Raw genomic sequence first — 21,596 nt, forward strand, 5'->3', positions numbered from 1 at the left:
TCCTGCCCATATCCTTAACAAAGCTTGCTTGAATGGGATTAGCCTGAGTGTAGTGGATGGAGTCGTCTGTGTTGGTAAGACGAATGTGGGAGATACTACACCTCAGGAGGAAGAGGGAGAAGAAGATGTCGATTAGGAGGAGGATGATTTAGAAGGAGTAGAAGAAGAGCTTGATGAGGGAGATGAACTGTCAGATGCGGAAGAGGAGGCACCACTTCCTTGCCAGGAGACAGAGGGTCAGACAGAGGGTGTTCCTGTTGACCTATGTCCAAAGGAGACAAGTCCAATCAAAGCCACCTCCTCTCCCAAGAACATTCCAACCACATCATCTTATCAGCCTATCCGTCGCAGTAGCCGTCTAGCCAGCTCTTCCAAAGGAATTCCTCCGGTCTACAGGGTCGAGGATTCAGAATCAGACAAAGATGGTGAAACTCAATCTGCTGCTCCCTCACCAGACGGTTCAGTGCAGCTCTTGGTGGCTAAAGTGGATCAACTGCAGCTGGACAATGTGGTTCTGTTGTCAGCTGTTACTTCTTTGCAGGAGCTCATTCACAAGATGCAGCAGGACCAGGCAGAGTTCTTCAATGACATGACAGAACGTCTTGCTGACATGATCGTCGAGGAGGTGACACATGCTGAGGATGCTGCTCCTGGATCTCCCCAAACCTGACCCTGCTACAAAATCTTTGCTTATCCTACCCCATATAATCTGCTGTCCATCAAACATTTTATTTTGTTTTGCTGGCTCTTTAAACAATTTTTTTTGGTTTGGTTTTTGGATGCGCCAAGTTTATGACTAATGCTCATTAGTGCGCTTTTCCTACGTTCTGATAGTTGCCCCACTCTGACTTGTAGAATTTTTGCTTGTGTTGTGCTATATGTTGCGTTTATCTTGTTCTGCTTGCAGGGGTGCGGTCAAACTCGTTGACCGACTTGAGCTGCATGATGACTATCTGCTTGCTAGGGTAATATGATTTCCATATCCTCCTTCTTCTTCTTCTTCTCCTTTGGTTCGGCGTTTTTCCCTACTCCCTTTTTGATAATTCCAAAGGGGGAAGATATTGAGAGGACAACTTGTGTTCCATTATATTTGTTTTTATACTTGGGTTTACCACCTACGCGACTCATCTGTTCCTGGTTAAGTTTTTGACTCTGGATTGTCAGGTTACATATCTCATTCCTTAAGTTATTTACTCCTATCAAGTTGTAAGGTTGTCATCATCAAAAAGGGGGAAATTGTTGATTCCTGGTTTTGATGATGACAAGCTTACCTTCTACTAATAGTTCGTTTTGGAGAATGTCAGGAACAGGTTAATATTTAAAGAAGAACAAATGCAACAACCGAAGCAAGCTAGGGAGCTTTGAAGTAATTAAGTTCAAAGTACGTGGCAAGATTAAATCAAGGATCAAGTCAAGCAAATTCTATAAGGGTCGAAAGGTATAAGACCAATGTAATTTAGTACATGCTTAGTATGGGAACAGAGTATTTTGAAGAGTCCTAGTTATATCGTGAAACGAAATAAATCAGTTTTACTTTTACAAAAAGATAAACGTCAAATGTTTTAAACTGATTTTACAAAACTGTTTGAAGTTACACTCTTGAATTTGAGTTAACATATAACTCTCAAAATACGAAAAGATTGATTTTCCTAAACGCGTTTGAAGTAAGATTTGCGAAAATCTATCTATTAAAAAGAGTCCTAAACTGGGTTGGATTTGAATCTAGGTTAAACACTTGGATTCGTATAAATACAACCTTTGTTCTTTGCGAAACTTTTTATCAGACTTATTTACATCAACCGGAAGCTTTCAGGTATCACCCTTAAAGTCTTAATCTTTAAAGAAGTCTGTTCCTGTTCCCATATAGAGCAGTATTTGTTACTTAGTCTTATATCATATGTTAAGTAGTTAATTAATTCTTATACGTTTGATTAAAGTGTTGAGTTATTGTATGTTAAGCCTGAGTCAGGCTTACTTGAGCAAGAGAGAAGATCTCACGAGAGATCAGTGAGTAGGAACAGTTGAGGGACTGTTTCCATAAGGGAAGGAACAAAGAGGGTTGTTCCTAGTCATCTGCAATCAGAGGCGATTGGCAGATTGTGGCCCGAGTAGATTAGGTTTGTAAAGAAACTAAGTTGTTTTGCCTAATTAGTGAAAGTGTTTAAGTCCCCAAAGGGGCCGTGGTTTTTTCCTCTCTATTGGGCCTAGAGAGTTTTCCACGCTAAATCTTGCTTGCATATTTTACTATTTCTGTTCCTTATAGTTTAATTTTTATAAATACGTAAAATATCAATTCACCCCCCCTCTTGAGGAACTCTGTAAAACTAACAAGAACTTACTAGGAAGTTTCACTTCATATAAACCTCTTTGCTATTCACTTCTTAGGAAATGAAACTTCTCATGCATTAGAATGTCAACCAAATTAACACAAATAAATATTTATTTTTAAATGTTATTGGGTTTGATCTTAATATATACAAGATCAAAATATCTAACTTTTGTAATTTTTATTATTATGTAATTAAAAATATTGGTGGTCAAAATTAGTATATACGAAGTATATAGTTTGGAAAGTCAAGATACGATGCATCTATAATTATATTCTTTACTCCCTCCACCACATTTTATGATTCCTTTTTTCTCCGCCTTTTTTTTTTTCTTTCCTCTGTTTTTATTTTTTATTTTTTACCAAAGGCAAGATGACAAAAAAAAGTACATCGTCGCCTCATACGTTGCGTCATCTGAGTAGACCAAAGTACTGCATATTACGCGTATAAGTACCTCATATTCCATTCATTGAAAGACACATTGAACACTCGTACTTGCTCTCACTTCTCTCTACTTTCTTCTCTAAATAAACTTTACTCTGACTATTAATGATTTAAGCATCGAAGAAGATTTTCTCGATTAAACCTCTAATGTTAGCTAAGATTTTCTTTGCTTGACAGGGCAAGGTGTTCTTAAACCATCTTCCCAGTTTTATATTCGGAACAACCATCATGTAGAGTATACTAAAGGCCTGACCCATGCTAAGCCCACTCTGTATCGTATTAGGTCGGGCGGGGCCAAAATTCGTTAAATAGGGCCCAGGCTCACGGACCGTCGTGCTTAAGCCAAATGTAACGTGCTTTGTCATGTTGGGTCGATTCATACTGTGCCTTGTCGTGCTTTTCCAAAAAGATGCGGACCACGTCCAACCTACGACTCCGTGCTCGTGCCAGGCCAGTCATTTTTGTGTCAGGCCGGCCCGGGTCGGCCCACAACATCTTTAGAGTAGATCAGTTGTTGACATTTTATTTTTTTATAGAATAAAGTACATTTAGTATTTTATGTTTAGGTGTGGAACCGTGGAAGTAAGAGAGATGTATTTTACGAAGCAAATTTTTATGTTTGGCCTACGTTGACTACGAGCCCGCCACATTTGAATAAACGTTATGAATCGTATGTTTTTTAATTTGATAAGAAAAAGCGACTCTACTAAACAACATCTATTATAGATTAATCATCCTAGTTATATAGGTTTATGTTTGAGCCACTCTCAAGTATTGCATAGCTGATGAGACTCGACTCTGTAAGGTGAGTTCCACTGCAAAAAACTGTACCATTAACGACGGGAAATCCCGTCGTTAAAGGTCAATAATCGTTGATTAATGACGAGATTTCTTGTCGCGAACCCGTCATAAAAGTGGGCCATCGTTAATGGAAAATCTCGTCGTTAATCCGTCGTAAAAGACATCCTGCGACGATTGTTCCCGTCTTGTTTGGTTGTTAGGTTGTCGTTAAAAATACATATTCTTATAGTGTTCTCCACCAACTTATGTTCGTTGTTATGAATTGTAGATGGATTATGGAGAAAGTAGGAATACTGTGTATTCGGCTAATAAGCAAACATCATTCAAGCTTGATGGAGATAGTAGCTAGGCAACTCAACCTTATAACTGAGAGAGTGAGAGGTTACAACTTACAAGTTTTGTAAAAAATGAAAATAAGATGAATAGAAAGGAAATAAGTCTATTTGACATATGTGCATGGGTTGTCGTATAAACATATTCTTCTATCATTCCTTAAATATATGACTTTGTCACTTAATCTCTGGAAGTATGCATGAGGAAAAATTAAAATAATAATAATTGACATTTAGAAAGTATATCAATATGAATCTAACAATTAAGATCCTACATGATTATATATATTTCCCGACGTAAATATTACAAAAGATAGTCAAAGGTACGATGTAAATAGTGTAAAAGTTAAAATGATGCGATATTTGCGGAACAGATTAAATATCACAATTAGTCGAGTAGAACATCTTATATTTAGATTAAACAGAGTTAGATGGTTAATTTTTTATGGATCGGACTGAAAGTAAATAGTTTTCTTGTCTCTCGAGCTTGTTAAAATTGCAACGATTAATCATAATACTTATAAAGCCTTGAACTTCTATTACTATTCACCCAATAATGCAATTATCTACATACCCCTAATTTCCTTCTTTGTTTTTTTTTTTTGTCTTACTCTTATCAATAGTGTAATGTCTATTTTCACACTTCCTTTTGCCTTTGCTTTCTCTAAGATGCTCCTCTTCCATTTTCGACCTAAGTACGTTACTAATGTTTCATGTGGAATGCTACAATAATGATTTTAGAGAGCTTAATGTTGCATGTGGAATGTTAAAATATCAATGACACCTCTTGTAAACGTATATATAATCGCATATTATTAATTACGAGCAAATCGAGCTTTATCTTTATTTTCCTAGCGTTCGCCATAAATTTGTAAATGTCACTTTACGAAACAATTCTACAAAATAATTTTTTTATAGTTTGGGGGATCGTGCGCGCTAGCGCACGGTCCAACAACTAGTTTACTAAATATTTCATGAATGAATGCAACTTACAGAATTATGTGGATGTCAATTAGTTTAGTTGGTAAAGTCTTAAGGGACGGTATCCCGTATCCAAGACATGAGATCGAATCCCATCTATACCATTTGTCGCCTTTATATCATTTTATGGCTCTCTCCACAACCAAAAAAAATTTGTATATTTTTCTTGAGAAAATTTGAAACATACAATCAAAGATACTCCGTATTAACCAATTGTCTGTTGGTTCAGTGGTGATTAAGGCTGAGCTTGATAGGGAGGATCCCGTGTTCGATCATCCGTAACAACAATTGGGAGGGGACTGAAAACTATCCACCCAGAACTCGTTCCGAATCCAATTTAGCCCTAAAGATGAGCCAGATGGTACACACAAAAAAAAATAAATAAAATAAAAATAAAATACACTCCTTATTAGAGAGAACTTTTCCAAGTCATTATATGGCCCGGTCAAGATGGGGTTATAATATAAAACAAGCGTTGACTTTGAATATCTTGTTCATTTGTTTGACTTGTTTAAAAGTTCAATTTAGGATCTTTACTATTTTTTTGTTTTGACATGAGCTAATCCAGAAATTAAGTGTATAAATGTACCACATAATATTTCTTCTTCAACAAGGGAATCATCGATTAATCTATATCTACCAAGACTCCAAGAGGTATGATCTCTTTTAAATTAGTTTATTCAAGTTTTTCTTTTGAGGGGATTAATTTAATTTATTCAAGTTAATTCTTAGTAATATTCATCTATTTTCTTGTTAACATTTTAGTACTTTTAATTTTTTGTGTAATTTCTTATAAGAGGTTCTAAAATACCGTGAAATTTATTATAACTATTTCACTTTTTGTCAAGAAAAGAAATTAAACAACAAAACATGGTGTAGCCACTCTTAGTCTCTTACAATATTATCATGAATTCATGATCGAATAAGCCTAGCTATAACGATGGTTCTAAAATTAAATACGAAGTTGTTCATAAATTTACTACTAAAAGTTTGTTAAATTATTGTTGCTTTCTAATTCTTTTCCTAACTTTTATAGTTGTAGAGTATGTTATAGCATATGCGTAAAAACCGTTGATGTTAATTACCATTAAAAAAAATAACTATTTGACTAGAAAATATAACTATTTGATTAAAAATTAAGTATACCTATTTAATTTATTGTAGAATCTAATATACATATATAAAGGAGGCATATTTGCTGAAAGATTAGAGCGCCACCTAGGATTACTAATGGTTTCGGCCAATGAAAAATAAGATTTCTAATTTATTTTTGAATTAAAAAAATCGAGTGCCACGTAGAAAATTAATTAGGTGCCACGTAGATATTTAAATTAATTAATTAATTACTAATATATACAATTCCATCCAAAATCAAACGCTCTAATAATTAAAAAACAAATCTAAAATAAAATTCATCCAAAATCATACACTAATCTAAAATAAAATTCAATCTAAAATCAAACATTAATCCAATATTAGAGCGCCACGTAGGAAATCTAATGGTTTCGGCCAATGAAAAATAAGACTTCAAAATTATTTTTGAATTAAAAAGTCGAATGCCACGTAGATAAATAATTAGGTGCCACGTAGATATTTTTATTAATTTCTAATTTATTTTTGAATTAAAAAAATCGAGTGCCACGTAGATAATTAATTAGGTGCCACGTAGATATTTAAATTAATTAATTAATTACTAATATATACAATTCCATCCAAAATCAAACGCTCTAATAATTAAAAAATAAATCTAAAATAAAATTCATCCAAAATCATACACTAATCTAAAATCAAATTCAATCTAAAATCAAACATTAATCCAATAAGAGCGCCACATAGGAAATCTAATGGTTTCGGCCAATGAAAAATAAGACTTTAAAATTATTTTTGAATTAAAAAGTCGAATCCCACGTAGATAAATAATAGGTGCCACGTAGATATTTTTATTAATTAATTATTAATATTTCATATATACAAGTTCATCCAAAATCAAACACTATAATAATTATAAAAAATCAAAATGAAATTCAATCCAAAATAAAAAAAACCAATCTAATCTAATATATAAAATATAGCAATTGATATATATATATATATATATATATATATATATATATATATATATATATATATATATATATATATATATATATATATATATATATATATATATATATATATATATATATATATATATATATATATATATATATATATATATAGGAGTTTTATTTTAACGTAACAATTTAATAGAAATCGTGCATCGCACGGACTAAAATCTAGTATAACTAATAATAGTAGAAAATACAATTTGATCACATTGAGTAATTATTTAGTAAAAAGTTGATCTTCTGCATAAGACAGTCTTATATAAATTTTTCTAATATTAATTCGTATAGGGTACGTGCTATAGTTTTCATCGATTTTTTTGTTGACAAAACTTAATTATCAGAGGTTCTAAGAGCATCTCCAATGGTTGTAGCTAGGGACTAGCTTGAAATTTATTAAATTTTCAAGCTAGTAGCTACACCATTGTAGTGAAAGTAATAAATTAGCTTGGTCAAGCAAATTAGCTTAAACAAGATAATTTGCTTGACAACTAGCTTCTAAAAATTATCAAATTATTAATTGACAAGTGGGACAAGTGAGACCAATTTAAATATCAAGCTATTTCCTAGCCATTGGAGCACAAACTAGCTAGACAATGAAATAGCTTGAAATCTTATGTGGCATAACAAGCTAATTGTCAAATTGACTTACCATTATAGATGCTCTAAAACACCGTGAAATTTCGTGTATAAAATAGCTATGGCATCCAAGGAACAATCATCAATTGCAAGTGAATCAGTGATGCAGAGTGATGAGCTATACAAGGTACTCCCTCCGTCCCATATTAGTTGTTACGCTTTCCTTTTTCTCCCGTCACAGATTAGTTGTTACACTTTTAAATTAGGAATGAAACCATGATTATTATATTGATTCTCTCTTCCCACTAATTTTTTTTATCTTCACCCCTCTCTCATTCAAGTAAAAAAAATACTCCACTAACTCTTATCACATCTAATTTTTCAATAAAATAACAATTGATAACCAAACAATCACTTATCACCTAAAACTTTGTGCAAAGGTAAGTGTAACAACTAATCTGTGACGGAGCGAGTATTTTTAATTACAACACGAAGGAAAACAAAACAAAAAAAATCAATTTTTTTACATTTATTTATGCTAAAAAACTTCAATTTTGTAATTAAACAATTATCTTTAATTATTTTGATTTATGTTGATAATATTAATAATAAAATGTTCTATTAATATGAATGATGAGCAGTATATTTTGGAGACCAGCGTATATCCAACGGAAGCTGAATATTTGAAAGAGTTGAGAGAAGCCACAACTTCTAACCATACTACGTAAGTATTACTTTCGTTTTAAAATGATCTTTACTGTTATTATTTACACAATCATTTAGACAAAGAAAGAAAAATTATTTTAAAAGATGGGTAAATATAATAAAATATGGATAAATAAAGTAAGAAAATGTGTAAAAAAATAGATGGGTGTAAGAAAAAAATTGTTTTATCATAAATTGTTTTTTACCCACCTGAAAACGAAAGTAGTACGTTGCACTTTCCATGTATTTAAATGTCAACCAAACAATCCTGATTATGGATGCTAGAATATGCCTTGAATAGGTCAAATCCCCTTACTGCAATGCTCCAGCACGAGCATCTCGCTGACCGGGTTATCTATTTTGGATCTATTTTCTGGGTTTTTCCTAATCTGTCAAGAGAGTACTATATAAACTCTTTAGGTCATAAATAACCTAGTTGTATTATCTAATATGTATTCCTCAAGATCAATAAAGTTTTCCTCTTCTTAGCATGTGGACAAACCTATATATTGTTAACTAGTATAGTAGCCGTGCAATTGCACGGTTTAATAAGTTTAAATATTAAGTTTGTACTAATTAGGAAATCTATAAGAAATAGTAAAACTTTCATAATATACATATCATTAAATATTAACAATAATGGAGTTAGAAATAAAAAAATTACGCTCTAATAATTACAACTCATTGCAACGTACATCGTCCTTCATACACCATATCATAATTTATGCTACCATTTAAATTTCGAGATTAATTATTAATATATTACTATTTCCTTTATAATATTACATATCCGACTTGTGAGTATTTTTTAGGGTTAATATCTTATTTGACTAACTTAATTTTTTTTAATTATAGAATTATATCAAAGTAAAAAATTAAAAAACAAATAATAATTGAGGAACGAAGAGACGTATATTTTATGTTGGTTATTGTATTAATATACTCGTTCTAGAGACGAAAACAATAATTAAGGAATGGAGCAAGTTGTATTTTGCGCTTGTTACAATTCTCTTACTATGTATTTTACCCTTTCGTACGGAATGGAAATTATGTCGAGAAGACGGTCTATTTTTTCACAAATATCATAATAAAACAATAAGTATAAAAATAAGGACTATATGTAGGTTATAAAATAATTTTTCAATGATTTCATCCTTTCAAGTATTACCATAGAGAGACCATATATAACATATATTCGCTCGTGAAACCATACTATGTCTTTTTAATATATGGACTTAATACAAACTCAAACTAACCTTGTTTTCTTGCTTACTATTTTTCGTGTCTCATTTGCGTGTTTACTCTCTTTAACATAATTTTTTACTTTTCATGTTTCGTGTTTCACGCCATTTCCTTACGACGGTTGATATTAGCCTTTTGGGACTAAGACTTTGTTGTTGTAATGAACTGTAGATATAGCATGTCAATCCCCGCTCATTACCTATGATGGAAGCAAAATCTAAAAGTTTATATATCACACCATCCACCTAGGTATACAAACGCGCCTAGTGTAATGACTCACCTTACCCGCTTCACTACCCACTTTACCTGCCCGAGTAACCATCTTGATATGTATCTTTATTAATCATGTGTGTGCAAGTTTGTAACTTGAGTCTTATTTTATACTAATAAATTACACAGTACTTAATTAAGGTTGAAATAATATTTGAAACTCTGATATTACCAGTCTTAATTATAGCTAGGATATTTAAAAAGGTTTTAACTGCTTCCTAATTCAAAGCGATGCTTACTTTAAAGAATCTCTTTCCTAAATAGTCGTCAATTCTAAATTAACTTTAACCTAATTAATCATGATATATTCATAGTTGACACGTTTAATAAATATTAAATTTTAGAAATAAAAGTGGACTACATTACGGTTAGAGAGACTACATAACTATGTTAAAAATATTAGGTGCGATTGGAAAAAATTATATTTTTCTAGAAATTAATAGACAAACAAAAAATTTTATTGCACTACTTATTTTATTTAGTTCATTTTTACCAAAATGGAAATGCAGAGTATGCTAATTTGTCTTTCCTATTTTTTATGAAGTATATTTGAAAAATTATCAAAGGATATTGTGCATAATATTATATCAAGTTAAAAACTACAATATCCCTTATATATCTTTTATCATCTACGAAATATAAAGTTTTCTTGCCATCTTAAATTATTGAATTCTCCTATTTAATTTTTAGAACACCCTCAATTTTTCATCCAACCTATTTTATTAGCTTCTTTTTAATTTTCATCCCGGAACACACTCATGTACGTGTACCTCTTAAATAGTTATTTTCTTTATTATTCATGTTAGTAAAAGAAGATGTTTGTTGCACCACATTTTTGACAGCTAATGAATTTTGATTGTTTTCTCTTATGAAGAGATTGAATGGTTACCTAGTCGTGTGCCTTTTAAATTAGTTATTTTCCTTATTATTCTATGTTAATAAAAGAGATTGAATTTTTCACGGTTCTAATTGTTTGTACGTTTTAGTTAAACGTACTAAAATTTGGAACACGTACTACAAAAATAAATTATTTCAATATACAAAACTGAAATACCCTCTAGATATAGGTTACTAAAATTAAAGTGTATATGGAATATTTATTGAGCTCTAAATATAGAATATTATGGAATTATACGGGTTACTATTAAGTAATTACTTTTAGAAATTAAATAATTTAAAATTTAAAAGTTATGGACATTAATTCTAGGAGTGACACGTGGACAGTGGAGGAGAGAAGAACTTCTCTTTTAGTATAGATAATAGATATAGATAGATTAGCGACCACATTAAATCTATATATGCACTCTACAAGAATTTGTATCTTTAATGACAACTTAACAACGACGGTTCAAAAATCCCACCGCAAAAGTTTTTTGCGACGGGGATAACAACCAAACAAAGATGGGAGCAACCGCCACAAATTTCTTTTACGACGGGTTAACGACGAGATTCTCCATTAACGCAGCCCCCTTCTATGACGGGTTCACGACAGGAAATCCCGTCGTTAATCAACGATTATTGGCCTTTAGCGACGGTATTTCTCGTCGTTAATGGTACAATTTATCGTAGTGGCATGTGGACGTACCTAACACATTATTAGTGAACCACATACGTTCTTAATTTATTGTTTTTCTTGCTTCGGTTATAACAATGGAATTTCGATTTTATTGGATTCATTTCAGAAAGACAGTTGTTACATGCCCAATTGCTGGACAATTGATGGGCATGCTCTTAAAGCTAGGGAATGCAAACATGGTCATTGAAATTGGAGTTTCTACCGGATATTCTACACTTTTAACAGCTCTCACTATTCCTAAAGATGGGGAGGTAATTAACTAGCTAGGGTTTTACGTTAATTACATCCCAATTAAACGTCAATTTCATATAATTTACAATCTGATTAATTAATGGTTAATATATAAAATGCAGATTCTAGCCATAAGTCCAGACCAAAAATCATTTGAAATTGGTTTACCAATCATCAAGAAAGCAGGTGTTGATCATAAAATCAACTTCATTGACTCGGAAGCTCTTCCCGTTCTAGATCAATTTGCCAAAGATGTAAGTTGTCACAATTAGGCCTGTCAAATGGGACAGGTGGGCCGGGTTTGAGTTGCGCAAATACGAGTTAGGGTTGAAAACGGGTCGGTTGTGTTAAATACGGGTTGAAATTTGAACGTATGCGGTTTCAGGTCGGGTTAAGGTCCTAATAGGGGTTTATGACGCCTTTTCATCAACTTTTTTATTTTTCTATTTTTCATAATAATTGAGTATTTTTGTTAATTTTTATATGGATATATCAATCACTACAAGAATTTCTATCTTTAATGACAACCTAATAGCGAAGGGTCAAAAATCCCGTCGCAAAAGCCTTTTGCGACGGGGATAACAATCAAACAAAGACGGGAACAACCGTCGCAAATGTCTTTTACGACAGGTTAACGATGAAATTTTTCATTATTGACGGCCCCTTTTTATGACAGGTTCGCGACAGGAAATCCCGTCGTTAAATCAACAATTATTGGCCTTTAGCGACGAGATTTCCAGTCGTTAATGGTATAATTTTTGTAGTGAATCATATTAGCAACATAGTTTAATCAACAAAATGATAAAATCCACTATTTTTCAATGTTCAATATAATAACACAAACTTAATAGTCTCAGTTTAATACAAATTGCTTTCTAATGTTTTTCGAATGCTAGACCATTTTTAAATGAGGCTTGAAAAATACTGTGGCGGTGGGTATAAATGAGAAATATAGTAGATAAATTGTGGGGAAAGTTAGGATTTCCTTATTTTATAACTGCAGTTTTTTTTCCCATGAGGTTCAACCCTAATCCGACCCGCAATATTACGGTTGTACGAGTTCGTGTTTATTTGGGTTTTGGGTTGGAAAATCGTGCTCAAACCCAAAAAACCAGTTCAGGTTCGAGTCGAGTTCATTTTTGACAGGTCTAGTCACAATGTCTCACTCTCATCTTTCACTATACTTCGTTTTTAATATATATAGTAAATTAGATGACTATTTTTTGGACGGAAGGTCTATTTTTAGCACGGAGATTAATTGTCTGTAAGACTGTAACGTATGTATGTACGTGTTTGATCCTACGCAGAAATTGAACATGGGAAGTTTCGATTTTGCATTCGTTAATGAGATTGACACTAATAATTACACAAACTACTACAAGAGGTTAGTGAAGTTGGTGAAGATTGGAGGGTTGATTTACTTTAGTAACACCCTTTGTGAAGGGTATGTAGTTAAACAAGAGCAAGATGTGCCAGAAAACAAGAGACTTCTTAGGCAACAATGCCACAACTTCATCAAGGAAATGTCACAAGACCCTCAAGTGCAAATATGTCATTTACCAATAGGCAATGGTTTCTTCTTATGTAGGCGCGTTTATTGAATCTCGTGTGCATCAGTGCCTTTTCAGTATCAGTCATGTTGTTTATAAACTACTATATGTAGGAAGATGTTACGATAAGGAAAATTATGTTATGGAAAGTTTTTCTGAGATACAATATATCTAGGACGTAGTTTACATTGTTTATGATAGTTTCCTGTTAGTTGCAGTTTACCTTAATTACTTCACTTTTGCACGCTATATATTTTTCATCAATGAGAATAAACACACAATCTTTTTCCTTCAATGATACTACATACTAGATTTTAGCATTCTAATAAATTGTTAAGTTAAAATAAAACTTTTATGTATACCAACTACTATATTTATATATTAGATTAGATTATTTTTTATTTTGGATAGAATTTCATTTTAGATTATTTTTTTAATTATTAGAGTATTGGATTTTGGATGAAATTGTATAATTAATAATTAATTAATAAAATTATCTACGTGGCGCCTAATTATTTATCTACGTGGTACTCGACTTTTTAATTCAAAAATAATTTCAAAATATTATTTTTCATTGGCCGAAAGCATTAGATTACCTACGTGGCGCTCTAATATTGGGTTTAGTTTTTGATTTTGGATGAATTTTATTTTAGATTAGTGTTTGATTTTGGATGAATTTTATTTTATATTAGTGTTTCATTTTGGATGAATTTTATTTTAGATTTATTTTTTAATTATTAAAGTGTTTGATTTTGGATGGAGTTGTATATATTTGTAATTAATTAATTAAAATATCTACGTGGCACCTAATTAATTATCTATGTGGCACTTGATTTTTTTAATTCTAAAATAAATTAGAAATCTTATTTTTCATTGGCCGAAACCAATAGTAATCCTAGGTGGCGCTCTAATATTTCAGCAAATATGCCTCCTATATATATATATATATATATATATATATATATATATATATATATATATATATATATATATATATATATATATATATATATATATATATATATATATATATATATATATATATATATATATATATATATATATATATATATATATATATATATATATATATATATAAGATTTGACAACGATTGAATTTTGTATGTATCAGTGTCATTTAGGCTCCATTTAGTTGGGTGTAAAACGTTTTTATTGGCAGAAACCATTAGATTTCCTACGTGGCGCTGTAATATTGGATTAATGTTTGATTTTAAATTGAATCTTATTTATTTTATTTTAGATTAGTGTTTGAATTTGGAAGAATTTTATTTTAGATTTATTTTTAATTATTAGAGTATTTGATTGTAGATGGAGTTGTATATATTAGTAATTAAGTAATTAAAATATCTATGTGGCACCTAATTAATTACCTACGTGGCAATTGATTTTTTTAATTCAAAAATAAATTAGAAATCTTATTTTTCATTGGCCGAAAACATTAGTAATCCTACGTGACAATCTAATAATTCAGCAAATTGAAGGAAATAATGCCTTTGGTCCAAGTATGCATATAATATTAAGTCTAATAAATGCGGTTCAGTATTAATTAACAAGTTAATAAATTCAGTGAGATCAAGTGAGCTGAATGCCTAGCTAGAGGCCGCTTCAGTTCAAGTGGAATTAATGATATTAATCCACAGCTTACTCTTGACTGAACCCGTAGGGTCACACAAATAGTACGTAAACGGATCAAGTATTTAATGTCATTAAATACTCCATCTATGAATATTCGGAATCAACGGATCTTGGTTTCAGTGGGAGCTAAGATCGTCAAAGACAAGCAAATGAATACTCCGGAAATGATGATATTGCCGGAAACGGAAATATGGATCGTATCGGAAATATAAATATTATCCAAGTCCTAGATGTTGCCGGTAACGGAAACATGGTACGTATCGGAAAATATTAATGGAAATGGAAATATTGCCGGAATCGGAAATATTGCCGGAAACGGAAATATTGCCGGAAACGGAAATATTGTCAGAATCGGAAATATTATCTGAATCGGAAAATAATTCTGGAAACGGAAATATTAAATATTTGTTCGAAACGAAAATTAATTCCGGAATCGGAAATATTAAATATTGTTCGTATCGGAAATGAATTCCGGAACCGGGAATTTAATCGGAAGCGCATCGTACGAATTAGCATCGGACGAGGCTTACTAGACGAAGGCCCAAAACGAAGCCAGGCCCGAGCCCAACAAGCCAAGCGCCCAAACACGGAGCTGCTACAGCCTCGCCAGGCCCAGCGCAAGGCCAGGCCCAGCAAGGCCATAGGCGCGCGCGGGCTTATGCTCGTGGGATGCGAGGCAGCGCCTGCTCGTGTGGGCCGCAAGGCCTGCGCGGGTGCGTGTGTTCCTCGTGGTCGTGCAACACTCGTGTTCGTAACGAATCCTAATCCTATTGGAATTCGTGCATTGATTAAATCCTAATTCTAAAAGATTAAATTTATTATTTAGAGTTCTAATAGGATTCTAATTAATAAATCCATATCCTAGTAGGATTATAATTCCTTTCCATAAACTCTATAAATAGGTGCCTAGGGTCACATATTTACATCGAGATTTGAAGTATTCAAAAGATAAGATTTTCAAGCAAAAATCAGCCAAACACTTGCAACCCAAATAGCCGAAAATCCTAGTAACCTTAAGGGCGATTCTAGTTGGTCAAGCTTAAGGCGGATCCGGACGTGCTGTGGACTATCTACGGAGGGACGACACTTGGAGTCCTAAAGACTTGTTCTTGTTCGGTTCGGGCGCAGCTAGGGAGGGCACGCTACAAAGTGTATGCATCTGAATTATGCTAAATGATTATGTGTAAATAATATGTTTCCTGGCTTTATGGTTTTTCCGCATGATTTATGTTTATTCATATGTATCATAACCTAACAGTGGTGTCAGAGCCTCTTATTATTTTCATAATCTAAATTGCATGAACATGGTTAAATTTTACAAATTTGCAAAGAATTAAAGGGGTGATTATATGTACGCAGTTTTTCGGCAGTTTCTTCGTTACTCATCTAAATCGAGTGATTTTTGTGTCAATTTCGCATGTAAAAGGCATTCTAAAATTTTGACAAAAAAAAGTATTTTTTGGCCGAACCCAGAATTCCTATATTTGAAGCCTAACTATGACTTTTCGAAGGTTTTAGTTTTTCGAACGCAAAAGTTTGTAAATTTAAAATGTTAAATTAAGTATTTGCGATTCTTGTTGATAAATCTTGAGTTTTTGATTGACCTACAGTATATGTTTAACAATTATGAATGCCTAGACTTGTTAATTATACAACCTAATTTGCAATTATGATTAATTTGTTGAAATTCGAATAATTTAGAATTGATTTATTTTTCATAATTAATTAATAATTTAATTAGGTATCCATGATTAAAATCCACCATAAAAATTGTTAATTTATGTTAAATTTTTAATTTTTATAACCTAGATTTGAATCCATGTTAATCGGAAATTAAATGATTAATAAATTTTCGATTTTTCCCCCTAAAATTATGAAATTAATATGTTTTATTAATTTGTCATTAATTTTAAATTAAAAATTTTAATTTTTTATGAATACGCCCATAAATGTTGCATGCACAAAGCAATGGAAGCTACGTGTTACCCTTAAGGGGTGTTGTATAGTGTCGGCACGAGACGACGAGCAAGGGAGCTCGTCGCCCGTGCGGTACGAATGCAGCGAGCAACGAGCGTGGCATGCGCAAGGCTATGCGCCTAAGGGGCGTGTGCTACGCGTGTGGGCGATGGGGCAACGGGCGAGCAAGTGCAGTGAGCAAGGCAAGCACGTGTGGGAAGCGATGGATGCTGCACCACACATGCGTTGCCTCGCTCAGCAGCACGCCAAGGCAGTAGCCAAGGCAGCGACAAGCGCAGCACAACGTGCACGCTGACAGCGTTGGCTGGCCTGTCCAGCGAGCGTTGCCCAGCAGCGCGCCAAGGCGATGGGCGAGTGGGCTACGCGCAAGCGTGGCTCGCTGGGCCTGACGCATTGGTGTGTTGTTGCTTGGGCTTTGCGGTACGATCAATCGAGTGACAAGGGTTTGTTGCTTGTTGGACTTGACGAGTTATGGGCGCAAGCCCATGGCCTTGTCTTGACCCGATTGGTTCGTTTTAAATTTTAATTTGAATTTTTTAGTTCGGAAATAATTTTAATTAACGTTAAAATTAATAATTTAAATTGTTTTCTCGGGATTTAATTTTGATTATTATAATTACTATAAATTTTAATTTATACTAATTATTTTACTAAAATTAAACCTTGAATTAATTTAAATTCGTTTAATTCAACTGAAATAAATTAAATTAATGGATTCGATTATAATTTTATATGAGCTTTAAATTTTAATTAAACTTGTATGTTTCCGGTTAGACTAGAAATACATTTTTATGTTTAAAATTAGTAAAGCATATAAAGTTATTGGTTTAAGTGGGAGTAACTTTCGTCATAAACTCTTGATTAGGTCTACAAATCCTTTAACGTTAAACAACTTGATTAGAATTAATAAGGACTGAATAATTGGTAGATTATTGGTGCCCTTAATTAATTGCTGCAAATATTTATGTGATGCATACAATGTGTTTTAACTAACCAATTATGTGGGCCATTCATGATAATGAATGGATGAATGGTATATATTGTATATGTACTGTTTTGCAGGTTATGAAGTGACTAGTATGGCCCAAATAGGATAGAAAATATGGTCTGCGTACCATTAATTTGAATGTAATTGGTCTAAAGCACCAAATTTATTTTTCAATTCAAATATGGTCTGCGTACCATCAAATAGTTGTAATTAGTTTAATTATAGCTTATCCTAGTAGAAGAAAATGACGCCTCACGGTGAAATTCAAGACGAAGTTTCCAATCCATTTTCAAGACGAACTTTGAAGTCGAAGCTTCAAGATGAAGTCGGGACATACTAGATCACATTTATCTTATGCATGCTTTAAGTTATTTATTGCTTTTAAAATGTCTTAAATATGCATGAGGTCGAAGCTTGATTATGTTGCATGATTAAGGATTTTAGTTCACTTAAAATCTAATCAACATAGTAAGAGCCTTAAGTTCCAAACTTAAAAAAAATTGAGTTAAAAGGTGCCATGCCAAAATAACACTTACTTGGATATCCTTTACATCGATCTTAGTAATAGTTTTCCGCCATAGCGAGGTGTTACTTATCGATACTAAAGGTGTAAGGTACACAAATAATTGTGAGTACATGTTAGTTTTGGTGAAACTCAACGATATAAGTAAGGATTCCTTTTATGTCGTGGCAAAATCGATAGGTTTACCTAATAAGTTCTTAGACGTACCTATCAACCAAGAGTAGTTTCTAGACTATTAGCAAAAGGCTTTTGCTTACCTAAAATGTTTTAGAATTGAGTCAAAATACATAATGTGCTTAATTCTTCAATGGTTTTAGGGTCTTGGAATCATTTTATTCACACCTGCCGGAATAATAAAATCGAATAAAATGCTAATAACTTGTTTGAATTGCATGAATGCTTTAATTTTCAAGTTATTACTCATGATAAATGTTTAGACTTTGCATGCTTCAATGTATGTTTTAATTATTGTTTATAATTAAATATCTTTTACTGCAATAAATCCTTTTAGAAAGGTAACAGTAAATTTCCTTGATTGGTAGTGAATCCAAGAACGATTCAGGGAAATGAGAGAAAATGAGCAATTTAAAATGTACGTTTCTTTTAGCGACTTTTATGGTTGTTTTCGAATATCAAAATCGAATGGCGAACCGATTGGTGCTTGTGGATTCAAAAATACAATGTAGTTTTGAGATCATAAAGCATTGGGCTTAAACGCTCAGCTTTATCAATGGTTAACACCTAATATCTTTGTCCATTTAATTCTCGAATGAGTCTAGTCCCTAGACATTCGAATAGATCGATGCTTAGAGAACTTTAGAAGCTTCTGGTAAGATCATCTAGTTGAAACAGAATATTCAACATAAATGGTAAGAACTTTGTTAGAGTGACATTGGACATGTCTAAACAAAGTATGAAAGTCAACACTAAAGAATTCAATTCTTAAGGCTATTAGAAAAGGTACAATAAATAGGAAAACAAAGGAACAAATGAAAGGAATTTACGATTCCGTTTCTACCTATAAGTTTATGTTTAAAGAAAAGTGTCATAGCAATCAAACTTCCTTGGTATCATATACCGCTTGAGGTTCTTACTTCGGTAATAACTCAAACAATGGAAGCTAGGCTACACTAATGGCCTACAAGTGGGAAATGAAGCATGGCAATGCTACATTAGTTGTAGGGTCATCTAGTTTGTTTTAAGTCCTTTCAAAGGCTGGAACTTAATGGCTATTTTGTTCCATAATCAACATACCTAAATTTCTGCTTCAAACACAGAAAGACTCACATTCAAGAAAAACAAAAACAATGTTTGTTTGTTTATTTGAATGAAATGGTCATTTACAGGTTGAGTCAATATGCTTGATTAAAACAAACAACTCTTTAACAATAAAAACTTTACTAGGTTCAAATCAAACCCTTGATTTGAGTTCCAACTAATCTTTGGCATTGTTGCTTAGACCATATAAACAAGTTAACATTCTAAAGCTCTATTTTAATGGACTTTTGAAAGTTGATTGATTTCTAGATCAATTCAAGACAGGCTAGTCTTACTTGTTGAAAGTAACAAAAGATATGAATTATTGTTAGAACGCCTAGACAATAGAATTCAAAGCTAAAGAAAGATTTTATGACTTTATTATTTCACATGGACTTGAGTGAATATAGGTTTATTTATTCAAATGTGATATAAGTTTGAATCTGTTTGGCTAGTTCAAAGATTCAGAAGTACAAAATCCACTTGGCAAGAAATCATAAAGATCTAGGTTAGATCATGTTGATGATTACTTATACCAAGAATGATCATCAATGATTGTGTGTTGTAATTTCACGATCTAGCTCCATAAGATATGGCATATCTAAGTTGGAATGATCGAAGTCAATTAGTACTTGATTCGATCAATGATGAATCATAAAGACTTTTCCTATAATTTCTAAAACAAAATGCTCAACTACCACCAAACTAAACCAAATTCGTCAAAGCTATTGAAAAGTAATTTCAAAATATCTTTTCATAATATATCTAAAGAGTTCCTAAACTCAGTGGGAGCTTAGTGTTTGTCATTCAACAAACTAAGGCCCAAGTATAGATATATGTTTCATTGTGATTTATTCAAATGAGACACAAGGGTATTGTTTCTACCACGAATTTTTGAGAACATAATGTTTGTTTGCTCGAAATAATGTTCTTTTGGAGATTCGTTTCCAAAATGACAAGTGGGAGAAAATAGACCTCGAAAGTATTCGAGGCGAACAACATGAAGGAAATAATGCCCTTGGTCCAAGTTTGCATTAAATGATAAGTCTAATAAATGCGGTTCAGTATTAATTAACAAGTTAATAATTCAGTGAGATCAAGTGAGCTGAATGCCTAGCTAGAGACCGCTTCAGTTCAAGTCGAATTAATAATATTAATCCACAGCTTACTCTTGACTGAACCCGTAGGGTCACACAAATAGTACGTAAACGGATCAAGTATTTAATGGCATTAAATACTCCATCTATGGATATTCGGAATCGACGGATCTCGGTTTCAGTGGGAGCTAAGATCGTCAAAAGCAAGCAAATGAATACCCCGGAAACGATGATATTGCCGGAAACGGAAATATGGATCGTATCGGAAATATAAATATTATCCAAGTCGTAGATGTTGCCGGAAACGGAAACATGGTACGTATCGGAAAATATTAATGGAAATGGAAATATTGCCGGAATCGGAAATATTGCCGGAAACGGAAATATTGTCAGAATTGGAAATATTATCGGAATCGGAAAATAATTCCGGAAACGGAAATATTAAATATTTTTTTCGAAACGGAAATTAATTCCGGAATCGGAAATATTTAATATTGTTCGTATCGGAAATAAATTCCGGAATCGGGAATTTAATCGGAAGCGCATCGTACAAATTAGCATCGGACGAGGCTTGCTAGACGAAGGCCCGGCACGAAGCCAGGCCCGCGCCCAGCGAGCCAAGCGCCCAAACACTGAGCTGCCACAGCCACGCCAGGCCCAGCAAGGCCATAGGCGCGCGCGGGCTTATGCTCGTGGGCTGCGAGGCAGCGCCTGCTCGTGTGGGCCGCAAGGCCTGCGCGGGTGTGTGCGTTCCTCGTGGTCGTGCAACACTCGTGTTCGTAACGAATCCTAATCCTATCGGAATTCGTGCATTGATTAAATCCTAATCCTAAAAGATTAAATTTATTATTTAGAGTTCTATTAGAATTCTAATTAATAAATTCATATCCTAGTAGGATTATAATTCCTTTCCATAAACTCTATAAATATAGGCCTAGGGTCACATATTTAACAG

The 21,596-nt window shown here is 32.9% G+C and overlaps 1 protein-coding gene across 2 annotated transcripts; it reads left to right on the forward strand.

Moving 5' to 3' along the window:
• The first annotated feature begins 5,402 nt into the window (after positions 1 to 5,402).
• Positions 5,403 to 13,338, forward strand: LOC110803466 (probable caffeoyl-CoA O-methyltransferase At4g26220). 2 transcript variants are annotated; one of them, XM_022008978.2, is made up of 6 exons: positions 5,403 to 5,539; positions 7,651 to 7,756; positions 8,211 to 8,293; positions 11,469 to 11,613; positions 11,716 to 11,847; positions 12,901 to 13,338. In XM_022008978.2, exons 2-6 carry the CDS (start codon positions 7,691 to 7,693, stop codon positions 13,192 to 13,194), a joined length of 720 nt encoding a protein of 239 aa, XP_021864670.2. In that variant the 5' UTR covers positions 5,403 to 5,539; positions 7,651 to 7,690; the 3' UTR covers positions 13,195 to 13,338. The 2 variants fall into 2 exon arrangements, with proteins under 2 accessions (XP_021864670.2, XP_021864671.2); XM_022008979.2 differs by having other exon boundaries at positions 5,450 to 5,539; positions 7,689 to 7,756.
• Positions 13,339 to 21,596: the final 8,258 nt, after the last annotated feature.

The sequence above is a fragment of the Spinacia oleracea genome, chromosome 2 (genome assembly GCF_020520425.1).
Source record: "Spinacia oleracea cultivar Varoflay chromosome 2, BTI_SOV_V1, whole genome shotgun sequence".
Classification (NCBI taxonomy): Eukaryota; Viridiplantae; Streptophyta; class Magnoliopsida; order Caryophyllales; family Amaranthaceae; genus Spinacia; species Spinacia oleracea.

Excerpts from the sequence above, each read along its gene's own strand:
- LOC110803466 (XM_022008978.2), top strand. The coding sequence starts at position 7,691 with ATGGCATCCAAGGAACAATCATCAATTGCAAGTGAATCAGTGATGCAG. Across the intron at positions 8,294-11,468 it reads ACAACTTCTAACCATACTAC|AAAGACAGTTGTTACATGCC; the intron begins GTAAGTATTACT and ends GATTCATTTCAG. Across the intron at positions 11,614-11,715 it reads CTATTCCTAAAGATGGGGAG|ATTCTAGCCATAAGTCCAGA; the intron begins GTAATTAACTAG and ends TATAAAATGCAG.